At 36.4% G+C, this 16020-nt stretch overlaps 1 protein-coding gene across 7 annotated transcripts in view; it reads left to right on the forward strand.

The window, feature by feature from the left end:
- Positions 1 to 16020, forward strand: part of LOC150083093 (cytohesin-1-like) — a 491792-nt gene that overhangs the window by 233451 nt on the left and 242321 nt on the right. For all 7 annotated transcript variants that reach the window (XM_090377032.1, XM_090377029.1, XM_090377030.1 and 4 more), the window contains exons 7-8: positions 627 to 739; positions 3849 to 3997. In XM_090377032.1, coding sequence (XP_090233158.1) covers positions 627 to 739; positions 3849 to 3997 — 262 coding nt within the window. The remainder of the gene's footprint in view (positions 1 to 626; positions 740 to 3848; positions 3998 to 16020) is intronic.

Raw genomic sequence — 16020 nt, forward strand, 5'->3', positions numbered from 1 at the left:
AAATTCAAATTGAGGAACGACAGTTGCAGAATAGATCTGTTTAAATTTGCCTTTAGCCAGTGGGTAGTTGATTGCTGGAACAAACTTCCATCTGTCATTGTGGAAGTTGATAGCTTAAATAAATTCAAGGAAGAACTAGACAAACTTTTAGAGCAAATCGATGTGTGAAATGGGATTTTTTTTTTTTTTTTTGGTTTGATGCTGTATAAGCTTGCTTTCTTGCATCATATGCCTCTGCTAATGCTAACGACCATGTCAGCCATTTTTAATTATTTAAAAGTTTTAAATCTTTTTATTCTTATTTTGAAATGTACCTTTTATATATTTTTGACATACTTTTATTATTATGTTTTTTTGACATAGTGACCTAATTTTTGAGGGAACTGAAATCTTTTAACTCGTTATCTTTTTCATGACCTTGTTTTGGCACATAATAACCTTAGTTGCTAATGTGCCAGTGAAAACCAAAACAAACCAATAATTTATTTTAATAATTTTTTTTTTTTTTATTTAGTGTAACACAATACACACATCTTAATTTCTTATGCAGGGCTACTGATAATTAACTTTTTTTTTTCTTTTTCTTTTCTCTCTCTCTCTCTCTTCCCCTCCCCATGAAAATTTAGGCAGTTTCTTTGGAGCTTTAGACTACCAGGAGAGGCTCAAAAAATTGACAGAATGATGGAAAAATTTGCCCAACGATACTGTCAACTTAATCCTGGTGTATTTAGTAACACAGGTATATATAAAAAATTACATAAAATACTAAATGAAATATCAGTTTCATTTTAGATTTAAAAATCAGAATTAAAAAGAAGAAAAAAATTAACTTAACAGTGTCTGTTACTGTGAAATAAAACAAGCTGAAATCTGTAAAGAGATTTCAGGCTGTGTTGCAGAAATATGTGAAATCAATTCTAGTATTTATATTAGTGTCCAAAAAAGAAAAAATCAGTCATATAAGCACGTATCTGAAAAGTTCTGATTTTCAAAAATTATATTCAGGCAATTTTCAACAATCATTTGAAGATATGTTCTTAACCTAGGATAAAGGATCAGAAGTGTGTGTGTGTGTGGATGTCCCGAAACAGCAGTAAATAAAATAGCAATATTGTTACTTTTTTTTTTCAAAAGAATGTGATCCCAAAATGAAAAGGAAGAGTTTGCTTGCATCCTCCCTTCCTTTCCCTCTCCTCTTGGGCCATCACATTCTGTCACATTTTCTCCGTTTATTGTACTATGTATACACTGACTATACTATACACAGTATAATCAGTATATATATAGTCAAACAACCAGTGCAGTGATTGATTTTCTGTTATCAGATTGCAAGTTTCTGCCTATCTGTGCACTTATATAGAAGTTTGTTAATTGTTCATTACATGTTTTATAGCCCTCTGCATTTATCAGTGATATTGATGAAGTTGTATCAGGCCTTAATGTCCAAGTTTGCAGATGATACAAAGGTTGGCAGGGTTGTTAATGACAGTATGCTACTGCAACAGGTTCTAGAAAAGCTGGGCAGAGAAGTGGCAACTGAAGTGTAACATTGATTAATGCAAAGTACTGCATATAGGTAGAAGTTAGTTAGAATTGATAGTGCATTTATTTGGAACAACATCATCTGAACATCAAATTTACAGAGAGGATTCTTTGTCTTGTAGTACCATGTTTAAGGTGCCTCCGTAGCCAGGTGGACAGGAGCAGCAATGCGTAGCACACGTTTCTTGATTAGACCGGGGTTCGAGCCCATGACCACCAAATACGGAGGATGCGGAAAGGTCAGGGAATGATCACCGCATATCCCCGGAGCAATATGGCCTTAGTTGCTAATGCTCTAAAAAACAAATAACAACATAACAACCATGTTTGAATGGCATCTTAGTTTCAAACAGTGACCATGATGGAAGACCTATAACTACACTATGCCCAAAAAATTCAAAAACCCAGACAACTCATATGTCAGTGCCACTGTATGATGGTTGATAAATTTTCAGAAGCTTTAAATATTTCATAGAGAATCTGTCTTTAAATTTTAAGCATTGATTTGAACATGCATTGGGTTGTTCAGTATATAGTTCTGCCCCTAAATGATTTCTGACAATCGCAGTAAGCAAATGCAAATTTGCAGTGATCTCAAAACAGCAATGGATTTGACATAACTTCAAATCCATTGCTCTTGGACTCCATCATTGCTGGGGAAGATTTGGTACTTTCTCTGTGCTCAACAAGTGAAACATAAATAATTGACTTGGAAACACTTCTTTTTCCATGATAAAAAAAATTTCAACAGGTTGAATGGGAAAGTGATGTTAGAAGGTTTTTTTTACCTTTGTGGTACTGTGCGCAATTAATTTATTTTCCAAGATGCCACTGTGCACCAAGCATTTCTCTGGCTCTGAGGATGCAACTCAGCAAGTGGATGGTGAAAGATTGGAAGTTGTTGCACAACACACACACACACACACACACACACACACACACACACACACACACACACACACACACACACACACACACACACACACACCCAGGTTATATTACATATAATTTGTTAGTCAGAATGGGTCATTTAGTGATAGTGTTGTTTAGATTCACAGCAGTGACTTCATTTTCCAGTATTTACTGTTCATATATTTAGCTCATTTATGACCACACTAGAAATTCACTTCAAACAATATGATTATGCCATGGAAGCATTCCTAACAGAAGCATGCCAAATTGTCAAACAATTGTGGTTATTGGTAGGAATTTTTGGAAAAGGCATACATTTTGTTGTGTTTTAAGAGTGCAACTTCACGCCTACATAAAGACTATTGAAGACTAAATTCTTGATGTGATACAAAATTATCCAGAGACAAGTACCCAACAACTTGTTACTACTCAAACTCCAACAGATTGCCTTCAGTGACAATGGTTCTGTCAATGGCTCCTCCATTATCATGTCCAGATTCTGATTTCACAAGTCATATACTATATTGCTTTTGAAACAAGTTTACACAAGATGGAATCATCAAATCACACAAGTGGCAGAAGAAAATTTCCATGGTGTAATGGTAAAGACCCATTAATGTCAAAGACCCACCAATTTTCTGTTACATCTGTATGGTATTGCTGATGATTAGCTACTCAGGCCACATGTTCTTCTTTGGCAACTGACTGACTGACCAAGCTTACTGATACATTTTTCAGAAAATGTATTTCTGTTACCTGCTTGATGTTCCTATCCAGCCAAGATGTAATATAAGGTTCATACACAATGGCACTTTTGCCCATTTCTGCTCAGAAAAGGCTCACCACGATGCTATATATGCTCATATGGATATGTCAGGGAGGCCCCATTTCTTGGCCTACGTAGTGACTTGATGTGGACCTCCTTTGAAAGTCTGTGTGAAACTGAATTTGTGTATATAACAGAACTGCAACAACCAACAGCATGTGACTGTGAAACAATCTGCATCACTGCAAAAATGTTAGAGCAGGTTAGCAGTCATTAATTCAACAAACCACAGACTGTACTAAAGCAAAAGGATGTCATTTCACAAAAATATTGTAAAATTAACATGTGAACCTTAAAAATTGTGGTTTGTATCTTTATATCACTTTTTTTTTTTCTTATTTTGGATTCTAGAATATGTCCCAGAATTTTTTACGTATATTTTGAAACACCCTGTATTTGTTCGTATTGGTAATTTATCATATGCTAATACTTATATTAACAATTTTTATAAAATTATAGTTGAAAGATCATCTGATAATAAAGAAATTGAGGTTTCTGTCTGAAGTTAGCAAATATATTATAAATATGTTGAGCTGTATTTTTTATTACTTTTGTTTTTCCTTTTCAGATACTTGCTATGTTCTGTCATTTGCTATAATAATGTTAAATACATCCCTTCACAATCCAAGTGTGAAGGAAAAGCCAACAGTGGAGCAGTTTATTAACATGAACCGTGGCATAAATAATGGTGGTGACCTTCCAAGAGAGTTATTAGAAGTATGTTTTATAATTTGTATAATCAATGATCAGTGTACTTTTTGAGTTAATTTATTGTTATCATCAGTTCCTGCTAGTATGTTAGTTAATTATTAGGAGAAATGTCATGAATTCAAAGCCATTTAATAAATTTCTTAAGTTAATAAGGATTGATTCCTTGTATGATGCAATAATGATTTATCCAATCAAGCCAAAATGTTAGAAAACTTCTCATGGCTTATTTTCAAGTTAATTTTCATTTTACATGAAACAATCACTCTAAAAATTTTATGTTGATAAATACTGAATGCCTTTGTCAAGACAAGGATGGTTGTAAAATTGTTGAAACAATGTAATTTCGAAAAATAAGAAAAAGTTGTTGCTCTCTCCTCTGCATTGTTTTCTTTTTTGAAAAGGCATTCAAACTCCTTAATAAAATGTGCTTTTTTTTTTTTTTTTTGCTATTAACAAGCTGCACACAGAGCGGCCAATTTATTAAATACATCAGCCTGTTAGGAAATACAAATTTGTAGCACCTTCTTTAGTCTTCAGAAACAGCCTAAAGTCATCATGCTATGGACTTCACAACATGCCTGAAGTAGGGATACTTGCACATGCAGACTTGATCGTATCCCAGAGTTGGCTCAGATCGTAAGTTGAAAGATCCACCATAAACATCTTGCTTCACTTCATCCCAATTTAGTTGAAATTTCATGACTTGGCAAGTTATTAAAATACACTTAAGTCACCCTTGTGCTCTGGAAAGGTTCTTGATTAATTTGTGCTTTGTGACACAGTAAGTTATCCTGCCAGAAGTAACCTTACTACATAGATGAACTGTGAGCATAAAGAAATGACCTGGTAACGGTGGTATTCTATGCCACAACCAAGGGGATGTAATGTGTGCCAAGGCAATGCTTCCCCAATTGATTGCATTTCCACTACCAGGCTAGAGTGTCCACAGCTGATGGGTCCATTAATTCATGCTGCTGTCACCTTATTCAGATGGTGCTATCAGCATGGAACAACTGAAACTATGATGTGTTGAACCCAGCAACCATTTTCTAAACCTTCGATGGCAGTGTTGTTTTGTCCATCCATGTTTTTAGCTTACAACAGTGGAATCCAGTGAGGTCATTTGTTGCTTTATCCCATCTGTGACAGGATCCAAAACATTATGTATTCTTATATGCCTCTTTGCATACTACTGTTGTACTGTGCCATCATTTGACCAGTTTAATCGATCTGTTATTTTTTACAATTTTTGCCCCCCCCCCTAAATATCAATGAGCTGTTTCCAGCCAAAGGACTGCCACTGACTGAGTGTTTCTCATTCTTAGACCATTCTCACTACAATAAATACAAAAGTCATATACATGCATACTCTTGCATGTTACTCCAATTGCAATTACTTATTGTCCCATTGCAATTACTTCTACTCTTTCTAAAGTAATGGAGAAATCAATAAAAAAATAAAAAATGTTTCCTAATGGTGAAATAGCAAATACAGGTCACCCTTGTATGGTAGTTTGTTTAGTACGTATGGTAACATAGTAGTTTGTTTCCTGCAAAATCTCATGTAATGCAAAACCGTGTTATACAGGACTAAGAACCAGTACCAAAATGGGGAGGGGGTTACATTCCAAAAGCTAACAAAAATACTGCATTTTTTTTAATAACTATCGGAAACTTAATTTTTATAGTAGTAATAACTTAATATTTTAACTTTATTTTTATAATAGCAGTAACTTAAATAGTAATAACTGAACAACGTTTTACCTTACAAACTGTGATACTTATATGTGAGATAATGTGCGTTCATTTAATTTTCTTCCTCTTTGTCGCTGCTAAGTACAATCTCTTCTGCAGCATCTATTTCGAGTACCTTCTGCTGTCTTTAAAAGTCATGAACTGCATTCTTCTAAGTCACAATTATTTTTTATAGTCTCAAACAAGCACAAGTTCAATAGCACAGAACCTAAGCCAGGGAACTCCCAACAAAAATACAGTGGACCCCAGCTTTAAATGATACGTGAAAATCTGACGAATATTTTCCAGTTAGCAAAATAAAAATAAATTTACACTTACATACATAGCTTAACTAATACATACTGTAATATATGCATATTAATTGATATTTCTGTTCACTGACTTTTTTTTTTTTTTTTTTGTTGTAAAAATTAAAACAGTAAAAATGATAAGCAATTAATAGCAAAGAACACTGCAAACACAAGTTGCAACAAACACAATATGGAGTAATAAGTTTCTGAAAATTTGTTTTTTATATGATTGAATATTTAATGGAAGGGGAAACACATTTCACCAGCTATCAGTACTATAGCAAATGCAAGAAGGTCGAGCTTACTATCCGTTTACACGAGTAGTAAGCTCGAAAGGCCAATAAACTGGAAACTTCAAATTGTTTTTTATTGTTTTATGGTAGTGACCTCCAAAAATCTGCTTTAGAAAAAATCACAAGGCAATAACGACTAGCGAGTCAACAGCAGGGATTCACAAAAAGGAATGGAAATGTTGAAAATTACATTTAACATAATAGCAGGGTTTCCCCCTGCTATTATTTTAGATGTAATTCTCAAACCATGTTAGAGCGAAACCTTGTTGTAGAAGTACAGTGTTGTGTGAGGATTGCCACAATTTATCAGTCGCATTAGAGCGAAACCGTATTGTAGAAGTACTGTGTTATACAGGGGTTGCCTGTAGTTCCTCTTTTTTCGCTTGAATAAAGCAGTTTGTTTGTTTCTTTTAAGTGTTATGCCAACGAAAATCTGAATGTAGCTTTTCAATGCAATGCGCCTCACATCCATGTACTGAGATTATCACTCCTAGGTATGCTGAACTATGTTGAAGAATGTGATATGTTAATTTTTTACCAAAATTAACATATCACATAATATGGTGAGGAAGTATTTTATTAAATCTTCTGCTTCCATTTTGGAAGTTAATTACACATTGCAGACTAAACCAGAAGGATAATTCCTACTTATTCTTTGGGTGGCACCTCCGTAGCCAGATGGGAAGGAGCAGCAGTGCGTAGCACACGCTTCTTGATTAGACCGGGGTTCGAGCCCCTCACCACCAAATACGGAGGATGCGGAAAGGTCAGGGAATGACCACCGCATATCCCGGAGCAATATGGCCTTAGTTGCTAATGCTCCTAAAAACCAAATAACAAACAAACAAACTTATTCTTTGGCATTTCTATTGTCGAGGTTAGAACAAGAAGTTAAAACAAGAGTAGATGATTCTGTTCTTCTGCTTGGTGAGGAAGTACTTTATTGCTGCATGTGACTACGTGGTGCACAAATTCCCATTGAAAAATAATGTTCTTATAAATGCTGAAGTAGAAAAGGTTTTCATGAATTGACAGCGAATCATTTTCAGATTTGAAATTTTTTTATGGACAAATTTCCAGGACCTCTCAACATTGTTAAAGGTAAAGAAATGAATGAAGCAATAGATGTTTTGTAGCATCAGTTCTGCCAATTTCAGTGTGAGAACCTACCAGATGCTGTTATGAAAGAATAAAGAAGTGATGTACAGTGGCTCTTGGTTAATGGCTCACTTGAGAACAGGCTGATATAAGATTGTAGTTTGCACATGTGGCAATCAGTTTTTGAGTGTCTATGAGGAAGAGTGGGTCAGCATTGATATCTTTGTGACTTTGAATGTGGAATGATTGTGGAAGCAAAATATGCAGGTGCTAGTACCTTGACCAGTTAGTTTAACTTCTGTTCCGGGTAAAATAATGGAGTCACTGGTTAAAGATGCATTGCAGGATCATCTAGACAAGACTGCAGCAATAATTCAGACATAGCATGGGTTTGTTAAGGGAAAGTCTTGTCTGACAAATTTGATTGGTTATTATGATGTGGTCACAAAGGAACTGGATGCAAAAAATAATTTTGATATCATATACTTGGATTTCAGGAAAGCTTTTGACACTGTTGCGCATGGAAGACTACTGTACAAATTGGAGCAGAATGGTATTAAGGGTAAGTTGCTACAATGGATAAAAGGATGGTTAAGTGGGAGAAGACAGAGGGTGGTAATCAATGGGTGCTGCTCTTCGTGGACTAATGTTATTAGTGGAGTCCCACAGGGTTCGGTGTTGGGTCCACTGTTGTTTTGTATATTTATCAATGATATTGATGAAGGTATATCAGGCTTAATGTCGAAGTTTGCAGATGACACGAAGGTTGGCAGGGTTGTTAATGACAGTAATGGCAGTGTGCTACTGCAACAGGATCTAGATAATTTGGGCAGATGGGCTAAGAAGTGGCAACTGAAGTTTAACCTTGACAAATGCAAAGTACTGCATATGGGTAGAAGTAACCCCAGAGAAACGTACCAACTGTGTGGTACTACACTTAAGGTGGTAGAAAATGAAAAAGACCTGGGAGTAATTGTGCAGTCAGATATGAAGTTTTCTGAGCAATGTAGACAGGCTGCTAGGGCAGGTCATGGGGTTTTGTCAATGATATATAGGAATTTTGCTAGCAGGGAAAAGGAGGTGATTGTCCCTCTGTATAAGGCAATGGTCAGGCCACGCCTTGAGTACTGCGTACAGGTCTGGAGGCCTCATTTTAGGAAGGATGTAGATTTGCTTGAGCGCGTACAGAGAAGAGCAACACGATTGGTGAGGGGAATGAAGGGATCCTCTTACCAAGAGAGGCTTAAGTTCTGCAAATTGCAGTGGCTGGAGACTAGGCACCTGCGCGGTGATCTGATTGAGGTCTGTAAGGCCTTGAATGGGTTGAGCACGCTGAATTCTGATGGGATCCTCCCACTTGTTCAGAATACGAACCTACGGGGACATAAGTTCAAATTAAGAAAGGATAGATGTAGAATAGATGTGCGGAAATTTGCCTTTAGCCAGCGGGTGGTTAATTGCTGGAACAAACTTCCATCTGTCATTGTGGAAGTTGATAGGTTAAATAAATTTAAGGAGGAACTGGACAGGCATTTGGAGGGTATGGTGTGATTTTTTTTTTTTTTTTTTTTGGCTGATGCTGCATAAGCTCCTACACTTGCTTTCTTGCATCAAGTGCCACTACTACTACTACTACTACTACTACTACTACTACTACTACTACAACAGCCAACATAGTTAAGTGCTCCATTGTGTGGTGTCAAGAGTTTACCATGACTGGCTTAACAGTGGTCGAACATTCAGCCCAAGGTCACACATAGGACAGTTACATATGGTCAACTCCCACGTTGAGTATCATGTTATCATTTTGTAACACAGCAGCAATGCAACACAGTTGCCCAGCTAACCACCCAGTACAATGTAGGAATAGAATGATGAATATCCAATTGGACTATGCTGACATTAAGCTCTCATATAAGCTATGCTAGTGCTACTCAAAGTGTGGTCTGCAGACCCGTGCTGGTTCACGAACTGTTTTTTACCAGTCTGCGACGAGATAAGTACAGAAATTGAGAGTAATTAATTTTTATTGCATTTTAAAAAAGTATCAATCTACGATGGAGTGGAAATAAAAGAAACTGGTCCTTCACCACATATAGTTTGAGAAATACTAGGCTATCCATTCAATTGCCACAGCAGGTACCCATGCTCAGTGACACGTACTTCAGCACCAACATTGGACCATAAACAAGTGTTACTAATGCAAAACCAACTCAGTGTATATACATATATCTTCACAAGTAAACTTTACATATAATTCTATGGAAAAAAAATAATAATGATTGCTGGATTTCTATTTGTCCGATTTTAATAAAATTTGAGATGGCTCAACAGATCTTTCTAAAAGAAATAAATATAAAATTTACAAAAAGAGAAAGCAAGATGGTACAGACAGATGCACTTGGTGAAGACAATAGGTGCTTATGCATGTATATATATAATATGTGGTAAGTATAAAAATAGGTGAAAAGTGAATTAAGCGATAGTTGAGAGATAAAAGCAATATAATAGTGTACCTGAGCATGCAAAGCAGCAGCAGCACAGGATAATACAAAAGAATATATATATATACAGGGTGTCTCGAAAATATTGGTACAAACGTTTAGGGGAGGTAGGTAACATCTAAAGGAATGTGAATTGCATAGGAACCCATAACCGGAAACATCACGGGAAAGTAGTAGCAGAGGCACAAGAAGCAGAAATGACACAAGACAGTAATTAGTGGCAAACATTTATTTGGCATAATATTAACAATGGAGTACGAGATGGATGCATTTCATGATGTTACAACAGATGTTCGAAGGTTCCACCATGAGACGCGGTACATGCGTGACACCGATGCAGCATGGATTGGCGTACATGGTCGAACACACCTGGAGTTTCTTTGACAGTAGCAGCAGCGCAGACGAGTCTCGCCACGAGATCCATTTCCATCTCCACAGGCGATTCATACACGAAAGATTTGAGGGCCTCCCACAGAAAGAAATCAAGGCTCGATAAATCAGGTGAGCATGGGGACTGGGCAATGGGTCCACCCCGGCCAATCCATCGACGCCCAAAACGCCTGTTCAAATGGTCACGAACACACCTTCCATAATGGGCAGGCGCCCCGTCATGTTGAAACCAAATGTTGCGTCTCACATTTGCTGGAACATCGTCGAGTAACCCTGGTAGAACTTGTTCAAGAAAGATCCGATATTTAGCGGAGTTCATGCGGGATGGTAACTGGTATTATTATTATTATTATTATTATTAGCAATATGGTGCAAGGAAGCCTGAGGCTTATGCTGCACCAGACAAAAAAAAAAATTCCTGAGCCACCCTGAGAGAGAGAGAAGGGAATCACCAAGAAAGAGAAGAATGATGATATCCAGCTCAGGACCCTAAGTGTGCCATGCCCATACTCACCAGATGTGAGCCCCGGGGAATGTATGGGCCGACTAAGCAGTCACTGACCATACCTGCTCACACATTTATTGCGAAGCGATTTTGTGCCACATGGGGGGTGCACACCATGTGGGCCCTCTGCTAATCCATACACTAGGTGCATGTCTGCCAGCTCACAGTTTGTATGTCGATTGCATGCTCTTCGTGCGGCAACTACTGCTTGAATGAATAAATGAGAAATTTTCCCTCTCACGAACTGATGAACAGTGCCGTGTACCAACTTATGGTGATGTTTCCGGTTTTGGGTTCCTATTCGATTCACATTCCTTTAGATGTTACCTACCTCCCCTAAACGTTTGTATTTTTGAGACACCCTGTATATGAGGCAGAAGTAATAAATCTATTGAAAAGCGAGAAGATGGAGGCGTAAATTCTGCAAAATACCAAAAATAATAGGAGAAGGATAGCAGAAAGTGGAAATATTGAGGGTGGGAGGAAGAATGTGAATATCCTATATGATATAATGAATTAAATAAAATTATAGGCTGAATTGGTTAGCCAATTGAGAGAAAGGAACTGTAAAGCAAAAATGATTAGCTTAATATATGAAGTAATAGCAAGCATCAGATAAGGGTGGGATAATTTTGTGAAAACTCTAAAAATGGGAAGAAAATTACAAAATTTTCAAAATTTGATGCAAGCTAAAAATAATTATTGATACATAGTCAGGTATTTCATGAGGAGACTACACCTGATCATGTCTCAAAAAACTGGGTTTCTATACTTATCCATATTTGTGGAAGAAAAGGAAATTTTAAAAATAAGTGAGAGTAAATAGGAGAGTAAATTAACAGAACTTACACAAAAATATGGATATGGTAGTCCCAGTGCGGTTTTTTTTTTGTAAAATATAAGTAATTAAAGTAAAAAAGAAGTGAAATTAGAATAGGTGCTTACAATGTAACTTTGATGCCAAAAAAAGTGAGAGCCAGTAAATGGCACAATTTAAGAGAATTTGTATAAAAATGTAAATTTTGGAAGATAAAGCAAGCAAATAGTATTAGGCAAGGGAATGAAGTGAGTTAAGAGAAAGGATGAAAAGTGTAAATAAAAAAGGTGAAATAGCGAGAGGTAAAGGAAAGTAGGAACGTTCATATCGCTCTCATATTACACTAATAGCTTTACAAACAAATTAGTAGAAGAATTAGTAGAAGGAGAGATTAATATCAGATGCTTGCAATATAAGAATATTGTAAAATTCCGAAAATATATAAACCGACAAAATTACGAAGTAGATACTTGCAAATAGAGAGTACAAAATAGATACCTGAAATTTCCAAGTAATGCATAGTAAATAGTTAAGGCAGGAAAGTATCCAGTTGAGATATAAAACTGTAGTAGGATTGATCCATATAACTGATGCCAAAACGGTAACACATTAGAAGGAATGATTGGAACTAGCAATAAGTTATAGTGAAATAATTTATTTATATTTTTCACTATAAATAGAATATTCACATTCTTTCTCCTATTTGGCATTTTGTGTAAGTTGTCTCCATCTTCTTGCTTTTCAATAGATTTATTACTTCTACCTCATAAACGTTATGTAGAAGAATATGAGGAATAGAAATAGAAAAAGAGTATCAGCACTTATTTTTTTTTTTTTTATAATACCAACTGGATAAATTTGGAGAATTTAGAATATAAGTATTAGGGGTGGAAACTATACCCATTAAGTCAAAAGGGCCAAGTATTTAGGTAACCTAAGTTGGACTTCTTTGTTGTACCCTATAAATAAACACATAAAATAAAATAGTAAAATTAAAATGATGATGTAGCTAATTATAGATATATGGATACATTGAATGGAACGTTAACTAGGGCTAGCTCCACTTAATATATCCCATCAATAATTAGCTGTGAAGCTATCTGTTTCTGTTTGCCATTTGCCAGTTATTCTATGTTCAAATATAATGAGAATTTACTGCAAATATATTATTAATTTAGTTTAATTACTTTAATATACATTAAATATAGCAGAAAACTGGCAGAATAACTGCTAGCCCAACAGATAGCGGTGAAAATTTAATAATGAAAAAATAATGGAAGTGAATCAAGAATAATAAATGTGAGTACCAACTATTTATTTTTGTAGTGAAAAGGAAAAGCTTATGCCTAAAATTAAGGTGAAGAGCATTAAGGTCTGTTACAACCTTATTCCTCTTCGTATTTGCCTTAATTCGCCCGGAGCAATATGACCTTAGTTGCTAATGCTCCTAAAAACCAAATAACAACATAACAACATCTGAATATAGTGTTATTTATTTATTTACTTGTACATGTTTTTTTTTTTCTTTTCTCAGTCCCAGTTCATTTTTGCACTAGGTTTTTCAAATTCTTTCACCTGTTTAACTACTACTTCACTTCCACTTTCTACTATCTCTTAAACTTCTCTTAGTTCTGGCACCTTGTGTACTTTTCATTTCCATTTTCACAGACACATTATTTATATCCTTTTGCTTCCTCTACTTCTGCACTGCACGTTTTGGAGCATTAGACATACTATAACTTTTATTTTCCTTTTTCTGCTTATTTTCTTCTTAACTGTTATATATGACTTATTTATATATAAATATATAAATAAGAAGATTGGGGAAAAGCTGGCAAAATCGGAATTAGTAATAATTGAAAAAATCATTAGGTACCTGAAAAATAAAAGTAACATATTACTGGTATATTACTTTTCATGGATCTAATGCTATAGATCCATGATTTTAACTTCTTCATCAAGGGTCAGCAGCCAAAACCAAAGGAAATATAGCAAAAAGTAAGGCATATGTTTCTGATATTAAATATATGTAGCATGTGATTAAAATAATGAAAACAAGTTGAAAAAGTGTGTGTGGAAGTCAAATAAAACGTAGCGGTAAGTGAGAAGTTGACTTATATTTCGTAGCTGACCCAACAGAGACCGAAAACAGAAAAAAGAAACTAAAATATTGCAATTGAAGCAAGAAGAATTTAGAATGAAGGACCAGGACAAAGGAAGATAACACTGCAATTATATTTGATAACATTTGATTTGACTTCCACACACACACACACTTTTTCAACTTGGTTTTGTTATTTTAACCACATGCTACGTATATTATTATTCATATCAGAAACAGAGGCCTTACTTCTTGCTATGTTTCCTTTGGTTTTGGCTGCTGACCCTTGATGAAGTAAAAATCATCAGGTCTATAGCATTATGTACTACCTGTAATATATTACTTTTATTTTTCAAATACATAATGATTTTTTAATTGTTACTACTTCCGGTTTTGTCAGCTTTTCTCCACTTGTTTCACAGTCTACTTATCTACATTCCATTATGGTCATCGGATAATTCTGCTATTTCTAGTTCATGCCCCTAGTCCATGAACCATCCCAATATATCTCTAAATATCATTTTTTATTTTACTGTAAACATTCACTACAATTTAATGTAAACAATGCAGTGTCACTGGGAAAAAAATGGATTAAATAAAACAGATTGAAGTTAAAAAGTTAAAAACTCATTTAATAAACTGGAACAGTTAAAATAGGAACAAAAATAAAAGTAATAAACACAAAAGCTTTTGGACAGGAGATGTCCTTCTTCAGTTGTGACCATTATTGCAAAAGTACATGTGCGTGCTGTGGTGCTCATGAGGTGAAAACAACATGCTATAGGTGCAGGAAACAATTAGCTATTGGAACTGGAAGCTTGCGGTTGTAGCTGCAATGCTTGTGTATGCTGTAAGCGCCATTTGTCAGCAAGGAGGATGATTGCCTAAGTGATGGGATGGATGTTACCTCTGTTCCAGTTAAAGGAATCGCTACAACATGATATGTGGGGCAATTCGAACCACATATGGCGATGGTAGTGGCAGGGGCAGTCAATAATCTCGACGTCCGGGCGTTGATCGATATTGTGCAATCCCCGAGTGCTCCGCCGAACGGATAGGTTTCTCGTACTCAGAGATCCAATTATTGAGTCTTATGTCAGTTTCCCCAATGTAGCAGTCACAGCAGGAAATATGGTACATCAAGTCACTTTATAGGAGGAGAGGAATCAGTGTCTTAACCCTCGAAACGAGGGACCACAGTCTTCTGTCCGGAAGTTGCATATATATATATATATATATATATATCTGAAACTTCCGACTAAGACCCTAGAGAGTTGTTGCAATATGTTCGGGTAGTAGAGGATAAAGGCGGTCGAGATGGGGTTATCGCTGCGTGTGTTCCTGTGGTTGGCAATGGGATCACGGGCCTGTAGGTCACACGTATCTAAGGCACTGGTAGGGTAGCAGCACTTTGCCAGATCTGCCTTCATCTTAACAACCTCAGTGCACTTCTCATCCACAGAACTGGAGTGGGTCCAAGCATGGGTTAGTAGGGCTCGCACCATGCCAAGAAGATGGCTGTGTGCATGTGCTGACCAGTAGTTGGTGAATTGGCCAGCACACATCAGCTTGCGATAGACTGATGTCTTTAAATGTGTGCCCTCATGCTGAACAAGGGTATCCAAAAAAGGAAGGGTATTGCCCGACTACAGTTGAGTGAATTGAATGAAGGGCAACAGAGTTGAGGTGATGCAAAAGTCGGTCTCCCGACTCCCAAGTATTCACCACAAACACATCATCCACATAGCGACACCAAAAGGCAATGGGATCTGGCAAACCCACAAACGTACGACTCTCCAATTCCATCATTGCAATGTTTGTTGTGACTGAACTAACGGGTGAATCAATGGCTGTACCATGTATTTTCCGGTAAATGGATTCACCATACATAACGGTACCACCAGTCAAGCACAATCTAAGGGCGGTGCAAATGTAGTTGGCAGTTAGAAAAGATCTGCTGCTCAGAGTTTGGTCATTGTCTAGAAGCTCTTTGGCACATGCAGTGGCCAGTTAGACTGCATTGAAGTGAAGAGAGAGACCACGTCAAATGCCATGACCTGATCATCTGAGAGGAATAAACTGCTAACTCGGTTCAGGAATTCCGCACTGTTGAAAATGGTGTAGTAGTAGAAGTAGTGGCATGTGATGCAAGAAAGCATGTGTATGAGCTTATGCAGCATCAGCCAAAAAAAAAAAAATCACACCATTCCCTCCAAATGCCTGCCAGTTCCTCCTTAAATTTATTCAACCTATCAACTTCCACAACGACAGATGGA

Source organism: Mastigoproctus giganteus, chromosome 7 (assembly GCF_048544385.1).
Source record: "Mastigoproctus giganteus isolate SK-2022 chromosome 7, ASM4854438v1, whole genome shotgun sequence".
Taxonomy (NCBI): domain Eukaryota; kingdom Metazoa; phylum Arthropoda; class Arachnida; order Uropygi; family Thelyphonidae; genus Mastigoproctus; species Mastigoproctus giganteus.